This window comes from Microcaecilia unicolor, chromosome 11, assembly GCF_901765095.1.
Source record: "Microcaecilia unicolor chromosome 11, aMicUni1.1, whole genome shotgun sequence".
In the NCBI taxonomy this organism is placed as follows: domain Eukaryota; kingdom Metazoa; phylum Chordata; class Amphibia; order Gymnophiona; family Siphonopidae; genus Microcaecilia; species Microcaecilia unicolor.
The window spans coordinates 54562080-54580191 of NC_044041.1; the positions used below are offsets into that span (position 1 = coordinate 54562080).

The window sequence follows — 18112 nt, forward strand, 5'->3', positions numbered from 1 at the left end:
AGAAAGCTGCCTTTCAGGTGAGGGAGTGGGATCAGAAGGAAGGCCATCAGACTCCTCGTCAGAGAAATATCTGATGTCCTCCTCCTCCTCCCACGAGGCCTCACCATCGGTATCAGACACAAGTTCACGAACCTGCGTCTGAAGCCGTGCCCGACTCGACTCCGTGGAAACACGGCCACGGTAGGAGCGTCGAGAGGTGGACTCCCTCGCCAGCACCGGCGAAGCTCCCTCCGCCGACGTCGTCGGGGAGTCCGCCTGGGAGGACCTCACCTCGGGCAAGGGGCGCGCCGTCGACTCACTCGACGGTACCGGAGGAGAAGGGCGTAACAGCTCTCCCAAAATCTCTGGAAGAACGGCCCGGAGACTCTCGAGCAGAGCGGCTGTGGAGAAAGACTGGGAAGCCGATGCAGGTGTCGAGGTCAGAGTCTGTTCCGGGCGTGGAGGCGGTTCCGGGCTATCCAAGGAGGAGCACATCGACACCTCCTGAACAGAGGGTGAGCGGTCCTCCCGGTGCCGATGCCTACTGGGTGCCGACTGCCTCGGCGACCCAGAGCTCTCGGTACCGAGACGGGAAGGAGACCAGTGACGATGCTTCTTTGACTTCTTCAAGCGATGCATGTCACCGGAGCTTCCCGGTACCGACGAGGAGGACGTAGAATCCAACCGTCTCTTCCTTGGGGCCTAGGCCGAAGAAGGTCGATCTCGGGGGGGCTGTACCGCAGGAGCCCTCAGGGCAGGGGGAGACCCACCCGAAGGCTCACCGCCACCAGCAGGGGAATGGACAGCCCTCACCTGCACTCCAGACGAAGCACCACCGTCCGACGACATCAGCAATAGCGGAGGCCTCGGTACCACTGACGTCGACGCAGCCTTTCGATGTCTCGGTACCGACGATGCAGGAGGTAGAAGCCTCGATGCAGTTTATGCAGTCGATGCCGAGGTCGAAGACTTCGATGCTATCGACGTCGATGCACTCGATGCGTCCCGTGCTGTTGTCGTCGAAGAGCCCGAGAACAACGCGTTCCACTGGGCCAATCTCGCTACCTGAGTCCTCTTTTTCAAAAGAGCACAAAGACTGCAGGCCTGCGGGCGGTGCCCAGCCCCCAGACACCGAAGACACGAAGCATAACTATCAGTGAGCGAGATTACCCAGGCGCACTGGGTGCACTTCTTGAGCCGCTGGAAGACTTCAATGACATGGGCGGAAAAATCACGCCGACGAAATCAAAATTCACGATGATGACGAAAGGCACCAAAAAGAAGGGAGAAGAAACCCGTACTGAGGCCAAATAGGCCGGTCCCGAAAGCCTTTACGCGGGGAAAAAGCTGTAAACACGGGAAGGGGAAAAGACCGGATCGGTCTCTTCTTTTTTTTTTTTTAATCGAAAATCGCGAAGACGCACGAAGTCAACTTGAGGGGCACGAAACGGCGGCAAAACACAACCGTCCCGAGCGCGGACTAAAGAAGACTGACGAACACGAGCCGGTTCGGGCAGGAAGACAGCCGCGCATGCGCAGTGCGCATCGGCGCGCGAGGGCTAGCAAAGGCCTTTGCTAGTGAAGTTTCCGATTGGAGGGGGCTGCCATGGACGTCACCCATCAGTGAGAACAAGAAGCCTGCTTGTCCTCGGAGAACAGTTACTGCATCTGTGCACTAACAGTGCCTCATTAATTCATACGTTTAGCAAACACAAGTTAGTTAAATATGCCTCTCAAATTTTATCTTGTCCATGGGTTCCCCCCCCACCCCCTTCCAGTTGTTTATTTATGAACCTCCAATGTGGGACAGCATCAAAAGCTTTGCTGAAGTCAAAGAAAAACTACATCAAACACATGCCCTTGATTTAATTTTCTAGTCATGCAAAAAAAACCATTGTTTTTGACCTTGTAATTTTTAATGTATTTTTCTGTGTTTTAAATCAAGTTGGGTCTGCGGAGTGGCATGACACGTAAGTGCAATGAAATAAATTTAAAAATTGATTGATTTCCTTGTACGGGGATACATGACTGTTATGAAGATGTTGTCAATATGCTATTGTTTTAAAACTTCAATAAATACAATTTTAAAAAAATTGATTCATTTCCTCACATACAATTAGAGAATGACATGGGGACAAAGTTTGAACCCGTCCGTGCGGGTTCTGTCTCCATCCCCACCCCGTCCCCGCAGGTTCTGTCTCCGTCCCCACCCCGTACCCGCAGGCCCCGTCTCCGTCCCTGCCCCCGCAGGTTCTGTCCCCATCCCCGTGGGCTCTGTCCTCATCTGTAGAAGCTTTGAACACTTATGATTTTATATTTAAATCTTTGTATTAAAGTATAAAAAGGAACAATATGCTGTGCAACTGTTGTGTATAAATTACAAATAGAGAACAATAATAACAATAAACAGCTATAATAACCCTCCTTCCCACCACCACCCTCTACCCTTCCGACCCCAACAATAGGTGCTTTCTACTACACCAAGGAATCCTAATTCACGCTGTTAAAATATCCAAGGGTATAAAATACAACCCATTCCATATGCCCTAGAGGGGAAAAATATGCCCTATGAAGCACTGCTATGGTTTTTTTTTTTATGGTGGATAAATAAGAAGTCATCAACAATCTCAGGATTCAATCTAGCTCTCCTGTCTACCACAGTCCTTCCTGGAATAGAAGTTGTCTTCTTAGAAGATGTGCTGGCAGACTTGACCTACCATAAGCAAACATAAGCAACCCATCTACTTACCGGTTCATCTAATCATTAATAACAATGACTCAGATATTATCTCCTACCAACCTTCTAACCCTCCATGCTCTTCCTCAACTTCTCCTTTATCGCTCCACCTCCTTACCTATCCCTATCCTTTCACTCATACCTCTTTTATCCCATTTACTCCTTATTTGTCCTATCACATAAGTACATAAGTACATAAGTAGTGCCATACTGGGAAAGACCAAAGGTCCATCTAGCCCAGCATCCTGTCACCGACAGTGGCCAATCCAGGTCAAGGGCACCTGGCACGCTCCCCAAACGTAAAAACATTCCAGACAAGTTATACCTAAAAATGAGGAATTTTTCCAGTCCATTTAATAGCGGTCTATGGACTTGTCCTTTAGGAATCTATCTAACCCCTTTTTAAACTCCGTCAAGCTAACCGCCCGTACCACGTTCTCCGGCAATGAATTCCGGATTTGGATACTATAGATTGTATTCTCTTGTTACTATGTAAGCCGCAATGAGCCTGCGATGAGCGGGAAAGTGCGGGGTACAAATGTAATAAATAAATAAAATGTACAGGATCCCCCATACAAATTTTGCTAGTTGTGGCCAGTATGTTTGCTTGTTTTTCCAAAAAAACAAAATATCTTTGTCGGCATCACTTAAACATAAATAACAGTCCAGTTCATTAACAGGCTTCAAAGTAGGAAGTGACACGAGGACAAAGTTTATCCCTGTCCCTGTGGCCTCTGTCCCCATCCCCGCCCGGTCCCCATGGGATCTGTCCCTATCCCCACCCCACGAGCTCTGTCCCTGTCCCCATTCCTGCGGTTACTGTGGTTCCCCATCCTCATGTCATTCTTTACATACAATCTCTCATTGGCAAACGATTCAAGGCGCTTCACTATCCTTTCCTTCGGCAGCATCTCTATTTGTTTTCTCTACTACTTATTCATGCTACTTCAATCATTCTAGGAATTATTTTCTGGACTCATAACACTCTCTGCTTAGAGGCCAAGGTATATGAGTAGCCAGCCACCATACCACTCTTCCTAGTGAACCATTTGGCCCGAACAGTAGCAACGGTCTTGCTGAGCACAGTCCAACCAAGGTAAAATTATGTATAATCATACCTGATAATTTTCTTTCCATTAATCATAGCTGATCAATCCATAGACTGGTGGGTTGTGTCCATCTACCAGCAGGTGGAGATAGAGAGCAAACTTTTGCCTCCCTATATGTGGTCATGTGCTGCCGGAAACTCCTCAGTATGTCGATATCAAAGCTCCATCCGCAGGACTCAGCACTTAGAGAATTACACCCACGAAGGGACACTCTGCCCAGCTCACCACCGCCGAAACGGGGGAGGGGAATTAACCCAGCTCATCCCCACACAAGTGGGGGAGGGGAATCCGTCCAGCTCATCCCCGCGGAGCGGGGGAGGGACACCACACCCGCCGATGCGGGGGGATCTGGCTTATCCTGCAACCGCAACCGCGGGAGGAGCTGACTGACCCTAACACCGCCGAAGCGGGAGGGGTACAAAGCTGCCCTACAGCCGCACGAAGCGGGAGGGAGTGCCGGCAGAATTTATGTCTCAATCCAGCCCCGTAAAAGGGAGGGGAGAGGAATGCAGCAGCTCACTGTAACACAAAGTCGTCTCAACTCTTGAAGAATCCAAGTGAAAGAAGAACTTGAACACGAAGTCCTCCTGAAGTAACTGAAGGCTAAACTTGAACCTAAAATTCAACCAGAATATAAACAGTACTGGGAGGGGCTATGGATTGATCAGCTATGATTAATGGAAAGAAAATTATCAGGTATGATTATACATAATTTTACCTTCCATATCATCAAGCTGATCAATCCATAGACTGGTGGGATGTACCGAAGCAGTACTCACCCAGGGCGGGACATAGAAATCCCTGACCTCAACACTGAAGCTCCAAACCGGGCCTCCGCCCGTGCAGCCACAGTCAAACGGTAATGCTTGGAGAATGTATGAGCCGAAGCCCACGTTGCCGCCTTGCATATCTCTTCCAAGGAGACGGATCCGGCCTCTGCCATCGAGGCCGCCTGAGCTCTCGTGGAGTGAGCCTTCAGCTGGATAGGCGGCACCTTCCCCGCGGCCACATAAGCCGCTGCAATGGCTTCCTGGACCCATCTTGCCACTGTAGGCTTAGCAGCCTGCAGACCCTTACGAGGACCTGCAAACAGGACAAACAGATGATCCGATGTCCGGAAATCATTGGTCACTTCCAAGTATCTGATGATGACTCGTCTCACATCCAGATATTCAAGAGCGGAGTACTCCTCTGGGTAGTCCTCCCTACGAAAGGAAGGGAGACAGAGCTGCTGATTCACATGGAAGCGAGAACCAATCTTGGGCAGGAAGGAAGGCACTGTGCGAATAGTCACTCCTGCCTCAGTGCACTGCAGAAAAGGCTCTCGACATGAGAGCGCCTGGAGCTCGGAAACTCTTCTGTCTGAAGTGATAGCCACCAAAAAGACTGCTTTCAACGTCAGGTCTTTCAGAGATGCCCTCGACAAGGGTTCCAAAGGCGGCTTCTGCAATGCTCTTAGCACCAGGTTGAGATTCCACGCAGGCACCACTGAGTGCAGAGGAGGGCGCAGGTGATTAATTCCCTTGAGAAAGCGCACCACATCTGGCTGCGAAGCCAGGGAAGCACCCTTCAGGCGGCCCCTGAAGCAAGCCAGAGCCGCTACCTGGACTTTAAGGGAACTGAGCGACAGGCCTTTCTCCAGACCTTCTTGCAGGAACGCCAACACTGAAGAAATTGGAGCAGTGAAGGGAGAAAGTGAGCCTGCTTCACACCATGCTACAAAGATACGCCAAACCCTGGCGTAAGCAGTAGAAGTAGAGCGCTTCCTCGCTCTCAGCATAGTGGCGATGACCTTGTCTGAGAAGCCCTTCTTCCTCAGACGCTGCCGCTCAATAGCCAGGCCGTAAGACCAAAGGGAGAGGGATCCTCCATCACCACGGGACCCTGATGTAACAGGCCCTGCTCCACTGACAGCCGCAGAGGATCGTCGACTGAGAGCCTGAACAAGTCCGCATACCAGGGATGTCTGGGCCAATCCGGACCCACCAGGATTACCCTGCCGGGATGCTTTGCCACCCGGTCTAGCACCCTGCCCAACATGGGCCAGGGCGGGAACACATAGAGGAGCTCTTGTGTCGGCCACTGTTGGAGAAGAGCATCTACTCCCAGGGATCGAGGGTCCCGTCCTCTGCTGAAAAAGCGCGGCACTTGGCCATTGGCCGATGACGCCATCAGATCTAGGCTCGGCTGGCCCCAGCGCTTCGTGATGTCCAAGAACGCCTGAGCAGATAGTTGCCACTCTCCGGGCTCCAAGGTATGGCGACTGAGAAAGTCCGCCTTGACATTCATGACTCCGGCAATGTGGGCCGCTGAAAGCTGCTCCAGGTTCGCTTCCGCCCACTGGCAAAGACTCATAGCCTCCTTGGCTAGAGGGGCGCTCTGGTACCTCCCTGGCGGTTGATATAGGCCACAGCCGTGGCATTGTCCGACAGGACCCGTACAGGCTTCAACACGAGTACCGGGATGAACTCCAATAACACCAAGCGAATGGCTCTGAGTTCCAGGAGGTTGATAGACCACTTGCCTCTGCAGGAGACTAGAGCCCCTGCGCTGTCCTTCCCAAGCAGTGGGCTCCCCAGCCCATCAAAGAGGCGTCTGTCGTGACGACAATCCACTCCGGGGTCACCAGAGGCAATCCTGCAGACAACTTGTCTGTCTGCGTCCACCAGCTCAGCGCCTTGCGCACTGCTGGGTCCACGGGAAGGCGCACAGCATAATCCTCCGACATCGGAGTCCAGCGCAGCAGCAGAGATAGCTGTAGTGGTCTCATATGAGCCCTGGCCCAGGGCACTACTTCCATCGTGGCCGTCATAGAGCCCAACAGCTGCACGTAGTCCCAAGCCCGAATAGGAGAGGCTACTAGGAACTAGTCCACCAGAGCCTGAAGCTTGACAATCCGATTGTCTGGCAGGAACACTCTGCCCACTTGGGTGTCGAATCGAACTCCCAGATACACCAGGGACTGAGTCGGGCGCAGCTGGCTCTTCTTCCAGTTGATGATCCATCCCAGGGAGCTCAAAAGAGCAACTACCCGGTCCATAGCTTTGCCGCACTCTGCATAAGAGGGGGCTCGGATCAACCAGTCGTCCAGATAAGGATGGACTTGTACTCCTTCCTTTAGCAGGAAGGCCGCTATGACCCCCATTACTTTGGAAAAGGTCCGCGGAGCAGTAGCCAACCCGAAAGGGAGGGCTCTGAACTGGAAGTGTCGTCTCAGGACTGTAAAACGCAGAAAGCGTTGGAGAGGAGGCCAGATGGGAATATGCAGGTACGCTTCCTTGATGTCCAAGGAAGCCAAGAACTCTCCTGCCTTCACTGCCGCTATAACAGAGCGGAGAGTCTCCATGCGAAAGTGCCACACTTTCCAGGCCCGATTGACCCCTTTGAGGTCGAGGATAGGCCGGACAGAACCTCCTTTCTTTGGAACCACAAAGTAAATGGAGTAACGTCCCTTGCCAATCTGATTTTTTGGCACCGGAACGACCACACCCAGGCGGATCAGGTTGTCCAAGGTCTGCTGCACTACCACAGCTTGACCGGAGACTTGCAGGGAGAGAGTACAAACCCGTCTCTTAAGGGTTGGCAGAACTCTAGCTTGTAGCCGTCTCTGATGACTTCCAGCACCCACGCGTCTGAAGTTATAGTGGTCCACTCGCCCAGAAACGAGGACAGCCGTCCTCCAATCTGCACTGGGGCGTGGACCAAGGCCCCGTCATTGGGTACGAGACCCTGGGGGAGGACCGGAGGGAGCACCTCCGGGACGGCGGTCTCTGCGAAAGGAATGCTGCTTGGGGGAGAAATTCCTCTTGAAGGAAGAGGGGGCAGAGGAACCCGACTTGCCCGGGCGGTATGGAGGTATCGGGACGAGTACTAACCCGAGCCCTGACCTCTGGTAATTTCTTGCCCTTAGACGTGCCGAGATCGGTCACGATTTTGTCCAGCTCGACCCCAAAGAGCAGCTTGCCTTTAAAAGGCAATCTAGCCAGGCGGGATTTAGAGGCGTGGTCAGCAGACCAATGTTTCAGCCAAAGCCACCGCCGCGCAGAGACTGTCTGAGCCATGCCTTTAGCTGAGGCTCTCCAGACATCATACAGCAAGTCTGCCAAATAGGCTAAGCCCGATTCCAGGGCCGGCCAATCAGCCCTCAAGGAATGATCCGAGGGGGAAGCCCGCTGCACCATAGTCCGGCACGCCCTGGCCACATAGGAGCCGCAAACTGAGGCCTGCAAACTTAAAGCAGCTGCCTCCAAGGACGACCTTAAGGCCGCCTCCAATCTTCTGTCTTGGGCGGCATTTAGGGCCGTGCCACCTTCCACCAGCAACGCCGTTTTCTTAGTCACCGCAGTGATTAAAGAATCCACGGTAGGCCACAGATAGGCCTCACGTTCACTCACAGCCAAAGGATAGAGGCGGGACATAGCCCTAGCCACTTTAAGGCTCGTTTCCGGGACATCCCATTGAGCCGCAATTAAGGTGTGCATGGCATCATGCACGTGGAAGGTTGTAGGCGGGCGCTTCGTCCCCAGCATAATGGCAGAGCCAACAGGGGCTGAGGGAGAGACGTCCTCCGGAGAGGAAATCTTCAAAGTGTCCATGGCCTGTAACAACAGGTTGGGCAAATCCTCTGGGCTAAAAAGCCGCGCTGCAGAGGGGTCATCCGCTCCATCCGAGCGGGGATCTATCTCCTCCAAGGAATCCGCAAAGGATCGTTGGGAGACCTCAGACACGCTGCCCTCATCTACATCGGAGGAGACAAAAGTCCTCCAAGGCCTGGAAATCAACCCGAGGGCGTTTACCTCTGGGAACCTCAACCTCTTTATCAGAAGAGGGAGCAGGGGCAGCGTTTTGCATGAGGAAAGCCTGATGCAGCAGCAAAACAAACTCGGGGGAGAAACCCCCCAGACTGTGCACTTCCGCAGCCTGGGCAACAGCCCTAGACGCACTCTCAACCGGCGCTCGCAATAGCGGGGGAGAGACATGCTGCGCATCCAAAATGGCGTCCGGCGCGAAACTCCGTGAAGGAGCCGCGCGGGAAGAACGGCGCTTAACTTTAGCCGCTTTTGTGCCGTCGCCCAAATTAAGGGCGTTCATGGCATTAATGTCTCCAACCTCAAGGGCGGCCCCGAAGAAGCCGTCCGAGCCGCGTGGCCGGCCAAGATGGCGGAGGCGAGGAGCGGGGGATGGGCGTTTATGGCGGGAAAAAACCGCCACGCCGGAGGAACGACCGGGACATTCATCGGTCACTAAACTATCACCCATCAAGGGCGAATCAGGTTGTAAAACCCCCGCATCCCCTCTAGAAGCGCTCCAGCGATCCGGGGAGCGACCCTTTGCGCCCTCGCCCTCCGACGCCATTGCCACGAGGAGAAGAATCGGGGAACCCCCTGCCCGCTATAAAAAGGTAAAATTACCTGCTTGCCGCTCCGAGCTGTAACGAACTGGTGTCCCAGTGAGTAGCTGCAATGAACGTTTAAAGAAACGTCGAATTAAACGCCTTTAAAGACGTTTAAAAATATTTTTTTTTTTTTTTTTTTTAAACGGAGCCAGCGGGAGGGGGGAGAAAAGGAGGGACCTGGCACCACCAGGTTTGCACTTGCTCAAAAGAGCCCTCAACCCCAGGCCTCAACAAAACCTAAGGATTAGGCTTGGAGGCCTAGCCAGAGCTGCTGCTGTGTGTGACCACCACCTGCTGAGATAGAGAACATACTGAGGAGTTTCCGGCAGCACATGACCACATATAGGGAGGCAAAGTTTGCTCTCTATCTCCACCTGCTGGTAGATGGACACAACCCACCAGTCTATGGATTGATCAGCTTGATGATATGGAATTAGCTACTAGGTGCTACTGCAGCTCAACAGGACCCATATAGTTTTGAAACTGAAAAGGAGGGCCAAGCACTATGCACCATCATCTGGAGGGTCCCTGTTTGATCCCTAAATTGGGTCTTCCACCCTCTCACTCCCCAGGCTGGAAATGTAATAGGACAGCATTCACAGCACATGGCAGAAGGAGTAGTTACAGGTTTCCAGAATAAACCCTGAACAATGCAAACCCACCAGCAACCCATGACCATTACTGTAATGAGGATATACAAATAAGGGAAAAATTCCAGGTACTGGCAATTTAACCCTCACAGTACCACATCCCTGCCCTAAACAGTTACAGTCAGTGTGGTGTCATAGCTAGTGATGTAAAACTAGTTAATCAAGGGCAAACTGGTTGCCCAGAGGTTCTCACCTACTTAGCCTATTGCTAAATCCATCCCTGCTTATAGAAATATAGAATATGGATAACATATAAGGGAAAAAGGCCCAACTAATCTGCCCACTTTATTCCTGGTGTAATGCCATGCATTTCGGGTGCTCTCTAGTTTTCCCCTCAGCTCTTCTCAACTATGGATCATCTGTTTTTATTTCAGGTTTTCTTGAATATCATTGTTCCCTTTCTTCATGTGGCACCGTGATAAATTCCAATGACTAGGTCCGGTGCACCACACGGCAACTGTGCCCCCTCTAGGATATCCAACCAACAGAATACCAAAAAGCAATTACACAGAAAGAAGGTCCCTATCTGTCCATCTGTCTGGCAAGGCGCAACACAACTTTCCAAAGAAGTCACCCACTTGGCATGCTGGAAGACAAAGGAAATATTTCAGAGGAATTCAAGATCCTGAAACAATGGGTAAATATATTTGATGAAGGGAGTCTCCAAAACCTATTTGATCTAACAGGAGGCAGTTAGAGAATGTTGGTGAGACTCCATTCCAAAAGCCACCTCCCACCTTCCAACAGCTTCAACCGGAATAATATTAAAAACTGGCTCAGTTATCACAAACCATTCTAGTATCAATTCAAACTTTGCAAAGCAAGCAACACAACTGATAAAAGAAACACACTCCTCCCAGCTCTCCTCCCAGTACAGCAGCGAACTTAGGTGAAAATTATGGTATTTCACAAAGCTTATTTATTCTGAAATGCCCTTTTTCTATTTTCTAGCAGATATTTCTATCTTGTCATTACTACAAGTGAAAAATCATATTAAGACACAGTAAGTACGCTATGGGGCTCATTTTCAAAGCACTTAGACTTACAAAGTTGCATAGTAACCTATGGAACTTTGTAAGTCTATGTGCTTTGAAAATACATCTTTATATGTAATATAAAAACCTTACCACTCCCTCCAGCAATCTATGTTCTGGACATCTTTAGGTGTATCCTCTGTTTAAAAAATTAATTTATCACCTCATCAGCACACTATCTTCTTTCAAGTCCTTATTTTTCACTTACTTGACAGCTGTGAATAGCTTTCAACTACTTCCTTCCCTCTTGCTAGTAATGATTCCAGTTCCAAAGCTTCTTTCAGTTCCTGTCTCTTAACCATTTGGCATTTACTATTTTCTCTCTCATTCACTTCATCTGCATTAATATCTCTTCCCACTCATCCTTTGGACACTTTTTGAGGATAGTGTACCCTCCAGCTGCTGGCTTTTGATTCCCAGATACATTTGCTTGAAAAGCAGCTTTTACTGATAGATACTACTGCTTCAGAGAGGAGGAGCAGTTCAAATGCCACTGTAGCTCTTTAAGATCTTAGGCCAGATACTGAACACTCCATTGCCTCAGGTAAGTCTTCTGGGCATAGGAAAACACCTATTATACCAGAGTGTAACTCACCATGAGCTATTATTGAAAAAGGAAAGAGCTAAATCCAAAACTATCATCTCTTCAAGTTAATCTACAAAAAATTATTGCCATTTCATAGTCTGTTTTTCCCCCTAGTCACTTTAACTGGTAATGCTACTCTGTCACAAACATATTTACACTTACCAATGGATGAACAAGACATAACATGCCACTGCTCCTTCAACTTCTGACTTCCCTTTAAGGTTTTTTTTTTCTTTTTTCTTTTGTTTTCTTTTTATCTCGCTTTCATCTAAACCTTTAGTCCTGCTAGCTCACGGGTTGATGCAAGAAGATACTAGGGCACAGATGCACAAAACTTTAACGACCCTTTAACGACCCTCTAACGAGGAAAATTTGAAACGTAGCATGCATTAAAGGCCATTTTCTGATGACGCTAGCAGCTAACGAAAACGGAATGCAAACGAGAAACTACCACTGAAATGTGGACAATTTGGAATGCACTAACCATACCGACGACTGCAATGAATAATTTTCCGTGAGAAATTTAACGTCACCTCAGACCTGTCGTTAAGGCCTGAGCTGTCATCTCCCCGCTTCCCCCTGCACCATGAAAATCCAAGCTGGCATGTTTAAAAACAAAAGTGAGATAAAAAAAACACTTGGCTCCCCGCTTCCCTCTGCATAAAATAAAAAATGAACACAAAATCGAAAAAGGATCGGGAGGGGGCAAAGGCGCTCGTCAGAAGCGTCCAGTATGGATGGCCTTGCCCCCCCCCCCCCCCCCGAGGTCGCCGCTGCTCCCTGCTTCCGCTCATATAAAATAAAAAATTAAAACAAAACTAAAAAGTTTAGCAGCCCCGGTCTCCCTCCCTTCCTGTCTCTCTCTACTCCTTCTCCCATAGCTCCACCCCCATGCCCCGCCCCCCTGAGCTCGTCGCCGCCGCTCCCCCCTCTACCGGACCCCCCCCTCCACTTTACCGACCCGCGCAGCGCCTCTCACCTCTGTGTGAAGGTGCTGCAGGGGATGGAACAGCTGATCGGCGATCACTGCTGCCTCCTCCGACGTCTCTCTCTGTTCTTCCTGGGCCCGTCCTCCTCTGGCGTTAGTTATCTACATCAGAGAAGGGCGGGCCCAGGAAGAACAGAGAGAGACGTCGGAGAAGGCAGCAGTGATCGCCGATCAGCTGTTCCATCCCCTGCAGCGCCTTCACATAGAGGTGAGAGGCGCTGCGCGGGTCGGTAATGCGGAGGGGGGTCCGGTAGAGGGGGGGAGCGGCGGCGACGAGCTCAGGGGGGCAGGGTACCGGGGCGGAGGATGCTGGGAGGCGGAGCTATGGGAGGAGTACAGAGAGAGACAGGAAGGGAGGGGGACCGGGGCTGCTAAACGTTTTAGTTTTGTTTTAATTTTTTATTTTATACGAGCGGAAGCGGGGAGCAGCGGCGACCTCGGGGGGGGGGGGGGTGCAAGGCCGTCCATACTGGACGCTTCTGACGAGCGCCTTTGCCCCCTCCCGATCCTTTTTCGATTTTGTATTCATTTTTTATTTTATGCAGAGGGAAGCGGGGAGCCACTGTTTGGGGTTTTTTTTTTGTTGTTGCTGTTTTGGATGTTTGTGGCATGGCTTATGGACTTTTCTTTTAAGAAGCTATCCAAACCTTTTTTAAACCCAGCTAAGCTTCTTTTACTACATTCTCTGGCAACAAATTCCAGAGTTTAATTACACTTAAGTGAAGAGATATTTTCTCCGATTTGTTTTAAATTTACTACTTTGTAGCTTCATTGTGTGCCCCTAGTCCTAGTATTTTTGGAAAGAATAAACAAGCGAGTCACGTCTACCTGTTACACTCCACTCATTATTTTACAGACCTCTATCATACATCTCCCCTTGCCATCTTTTCTCCAAGCTGAAGAGACCCTTCCCTCCCCCTGACCTATGAATCTTTTGCCCCGCTGCAGCCAGATCCATACCCTCCTCCTGGGTGGGCAGAATCTGCTCTAGGCTTACCGAGCTCTTGGCCCACTACCACATGATGTGTTTCAGCTCACATCAACTGAGTCACAAATGGAGTTCAGTGCTGTAAGCCAGGGTCTGCAGTCCAGTGGCAAACATCTCTTGGACTAAGGCCCTGCTGCTGCAACTGTGAACTGCCCAAGGATCCCGCACTCGCTGCTCTTCTTGCCCTCCAGGTTCAACCCAGCTTTTCTGCATTGGTGGTGACCAGTGGCCACCCAGTCCAACTGTAAAATGTCCCCAAGTGTCTAAGGCACTCCCCCTCCACTGCTTAAAAAATTCCTAGTGTGTAACAGCATCCACTCACCTGACATGACCTCCACTTCCTTTCCCTGACTCAAAAAATAAAAATCCCTGGTGTCTTGTGACACCCCCCCCCCATCCACTCAACTCCACCGTCGTCGCCCCCCCCCAATCATATTTTAAAAGAGGCAGGAGTGATGACCTCTGGTGTCTTGAAAAATGGTGGTACCTGTCCACATACAGTGCATTCCGTGATACATGGCAGACTGACCCCACTCAGTGTAAGGGAATTTTTCCCTTATTTGGTAGTATGGGTGGAGACTGTAGTGAGGTACACTCATATATATATATGGAGAGGGCACAGTGTAGAACCTTGGGGGGTAGAGAGGATACAGGGAGGAAAAACATTTTCAGAGATGCTTGGTATTGTTTTACTGGTGCATGGAAGGAAAAAAAACCCATACATTGGTACACTGACACTTGTTGTTTACGCTCTGAATCTAAAATAAAAAGTTTAAAAAATAAAGAAGAATACACACTGGCCATACTACATTGATTTAACAAAAAATAAAAAATAAATTGAATGCTCAATATATAGGTATGCTATTTACTCAAAACCAACCTCCGTAAATGCCTCAGAAGCAGGACATATTAGCATGGCTGTTGCTGTAACTGACTGCTCAAAATTGACTGAAAAGAATATTATATGTAAATGTTTGTTAAATCTTTAAATATCAAGGTAGGACAGAAGAGAAGAGTTCAGGTGATTTCATGATTAAAGACCCTGTTTACTAAGCTGCACTGTAGGCGCACTAAAAATCAGCACGCGCTAATGCCAGAAACACTCACAGGAATATATGGGTGTCTCTAGCATTAGCGTGAGCTAAAATGTTAGTGTGCCTACAGCAGGCTTAGTAAACAGAGCCCTAAGTGTTCCTTTAATGCTATTATTGGATTTGTCCTGCACTACCCTCTTGGTTTCATTTCTTTACTTCTGAATCTCTCAAACTTACTTGAGTTCAGCTGTGATCAAATTAAAAGGATTGTAAAGGTGTCCTTCTGCTGCCACATTTTTCAGGTATGAAAAGCAATCCAGGTCTGTACTTAAGAAGTTTGCTACAAGGGCACCTAGACGAAAAATGAACAATGAAAAACTAAGCGCAGGAGATGTGAAGCAATGAGGGGCAACTGTGAATTATAGAACACTGTCATCAGGTGATGTTGGATAACAAGAAACCACCAAATCAGTCCTTCTCTTTTGTTAGTTTTCACTGGAATGTACTCTTGTATATGTGACACTTCTTTCCCGATAGATTCCAGTTCCAGAGCCTGAAAGAAAACATATATTAATTCTGAACCCAATGGAAATCGATTCAAGTGAAAGGCAATGTAGCGAAGATACTTACCTTTAGCAGGTATTCTCCGAGGCCAGCAGGCTGATTGGTCTCACACTTGGGTCGACGTCCACGTCGGCCCAGGATCGGAAGTTTTGCCAGCAAAACTCAAAAATCTTCCAGAGTCTTCTGGCGCGCGAGTGGCGTGCACCGTGAATGCGTGGACCAGTTTCCCGCCCGTCGCGTAAGGACCTCAGTGTAATCCAAAAGCAAGACAAGAACAATGAACAACTCCAAAGGGGAGGAGGGTGGGTTTGTGAGAACAATCAGCCTGCTGTCCTCAGAGAATACCTGCTACAGGTAAATATCTTCGCTTTCTCCGAGGACAAGCAGGCTGCTTGTTCTCACACTTGGGGTATCCCTAGCTGCCAGGCTCACTCATAACAATGAACATTGGTCAATTTGGCCTCGCAACGGTGAGGACATAACAGAGATTGACCTAAAAAGAAATACAACTAAGTGAGAGTGCAGCCTGGAACAGAACAGAAAAGGGCCTAGGAGGGTGGAGTTGGATTCTAAACCTTGAACAGATTCTGCAGCACCGACTGCCCAAACTGACTGTCGCATCGGGTATCCTGCTGAAGGCTACAGAGGAAATTGGAGGGTCATGGGATAGGAGGAAATGTCCTATTATGGATTAAAAACTGGTTGAAGGATAGGAAACAGAGAGTGGGGTTAAATGGGCAGTATTCACAATGGAGAAGGGTAGTTAGTGGGGTTCCTCAGGGGTCCGTGCTAGGACCGCTGCTTTTTAATATATTTATAAATGATTTAGAGATGGGAGTAACTAGTGAGGTAATTAAATTTGCTGATGACACAAAGTTATTCAAAGTCGTTAAATCACGACAGGATTGTGAAAAATTACAAGAGGACCTTACGAGACTGGGAGACTGGGCGGCTAAATGGCAGATGATGTTTAATGTGAGCAAGTGCAAGGTGATGCATGTGGGAAAAAAGAACCCGAATTATAGCTACGTCAGGCAAGGTTCCACGTTAGGAGTTACGGACCAAGAAAGGGATCTGGGTGTCGTCGTCGATAACACACTGAAACCTTCTGCTCAGTGTGCTGCTGCGGCTAAGAAAGCGAATAGAATGCTGGGTATTATTAGGAAAGGTATGGAAAACAGGTGTGAGGATGTTATAATGCCGTTGTATCGCTCCATGGTGCGACCGCACCTTGAGTATTGTGTTCAATTCTGGTCGCCGCATCTCAAGAAAGATATAGTAGAATTGGAAAAGGTGCAGCGAAGGGCGACTAAAATGATAGCGGGGATGGGACGACTTCCCTATGAAGAAAGACTAAGGAGGCTAGGGCTATACAGCTTGGAGAAGAGACGGCTGAGGGGAGACATGATAGAGGTATATAAAATAATGAGTGGAGTGGAACAGGTGGATGTGAAGCTTCTGTTCACGCTTTCCAAAAATACTAGGACTAGGGGGCATGCGATGAAACTACAGTGTAGTAAATTTAAAACAAATCGGAGAAAATTTTTCTTCACCCAACGTGTAATTAAACTCTGGAATTCGTTGCCAGAGAAAGTGGTGAAGGCGGTTAGCTTAGCAGAGTTTAAAAAGGGGTTGGACGGTTTCCTAAAGGACAAGTCCATAAACCGCTACTAAACGGACTTGGAAAAATCCAAAATTCCAGGAATAACATGTATAGAATGTTTGTACGTTTGGGAAGCTTGCCAGGTGCCCTTGGCCTGGATTGGCCGCTGTCGTGGACAGGATGCTGGGCTCGATGGACCCTTGGTCTTTTCCCAGTATGGCATTACTTATGTACTTATGTACTTATGTGAATGTGTGAACTGATGACCACGTTGCAGCCTTGCAAATCTCTTCAATAGAAGCTGACTTCAAGTGAGCCACTGACGCAGCCATGGCTCTGACATTATGAGCCGTGACATGGCCCTCTAGAGTCAGCCCAGCTTGGACATAAGTAAAGGATATGCAATCTGCTAGCCAATTAGAGATTGTGCATTTTCCCGATGGCGACTCCCCTCCTTTTGGGATCAAAAGAAACAAACAACTGGGCGGACTGTCTATAGGGCTTTGTCCGCTCCACGTAAAAGACCAATGCTCTCTTACAGTCCAAGGTGTGCAACTTGTCTTCACCAGGGCGGGTATGAGGATGGGGAAAAATGTTGGCAAGACAACTGACTGGTTCAAATGGAACTCAGACACCACCTTCGGCAAGAAAGGGTGAGTGCGGAGGACTACTCTATTATGATGAAACTTGATATAAGGTGCATGCACTACCAGGGCTTAGAGCTCACTGACTCTATGAGCTGAAGTAACAGCCACCAAGAAAATGACCTTCCAGGTCAAGTACTTCAGATGGCAGGAATTCAGTGGCTCAAAAGGAGCTTTCATCAGCTGGGTGAGAACGACGTTGAGATCCCATGACACTGGTGGAGGTGTGACAGGGGGTTTTGACAAAAGCATGCCTTTCATGAAGCGAACAACTAAAGGCTGTCCAGAGTTAGGCTTACCCTCTACGCGTTGATGATAAGCACTAATTGCACTAAGGTGAACTCTTACGGAGTTGGTTTTGAGACCAGACTCTGATAAGTGTAGAAGGTATTCAAGCAGGGTCCATGTAGGACAAGAAAAAGGATCTAGGGCCTTTCTGTCACACCAGATGGCAAACCTCCTCCATTTGAAAGAATAACACTTTTTCGTGGAATCTTTTCTGGAAGCAAGCAAGACTTGGGAGACACCCTCTGAAAGACCTAAAGAGGCAACTTCTAAGCTCTCAACATCCAGGCCGTGACAGCCGGTTGGGATGTAGAAATGACCCCTCATTCTGGGTGATGAGGGTCAGAAAACACTCCAATCTCCATAGTTCTTCGGAGGACAACTCCAGAAGAAGAGGAAACCAGATCTGACGAGGCCAGAAGGGAGCAACCAGGATCATTGTTCCATGGTTTTGCTTGAGTTTCAGCAAAGTCTTCCCTACTAGAGGTATGGGAGGATATGCATACAGAAGGCCTG

At 49.3% G+C, this 18112-nt stretch overlaps 1 protein-coding gene across 2 annotated transcripts in view; it reads right to left on the minus strand.

Moving 5' to 3' along the window:
• TANGO2 (transport and golgi organization 2 homolog) overlaps positions 1–18112 on the minus strand; it is a 193561-nt gene that overhangs the window by 76974 nt on the left and 98475 nt on the right. For both annotated transcript variants that reach the window (XM_030219097.1, XM_030219098.1), the window contains exon 5: positions 14738–14852. In XM_030219097.1, the coding sequence (XP_030074957.1) occupies positions 14738–14852 (115 nt within the window). The remainder of the gene's footprint in view (positions 1–14737; positions 14853–18112) is intronic.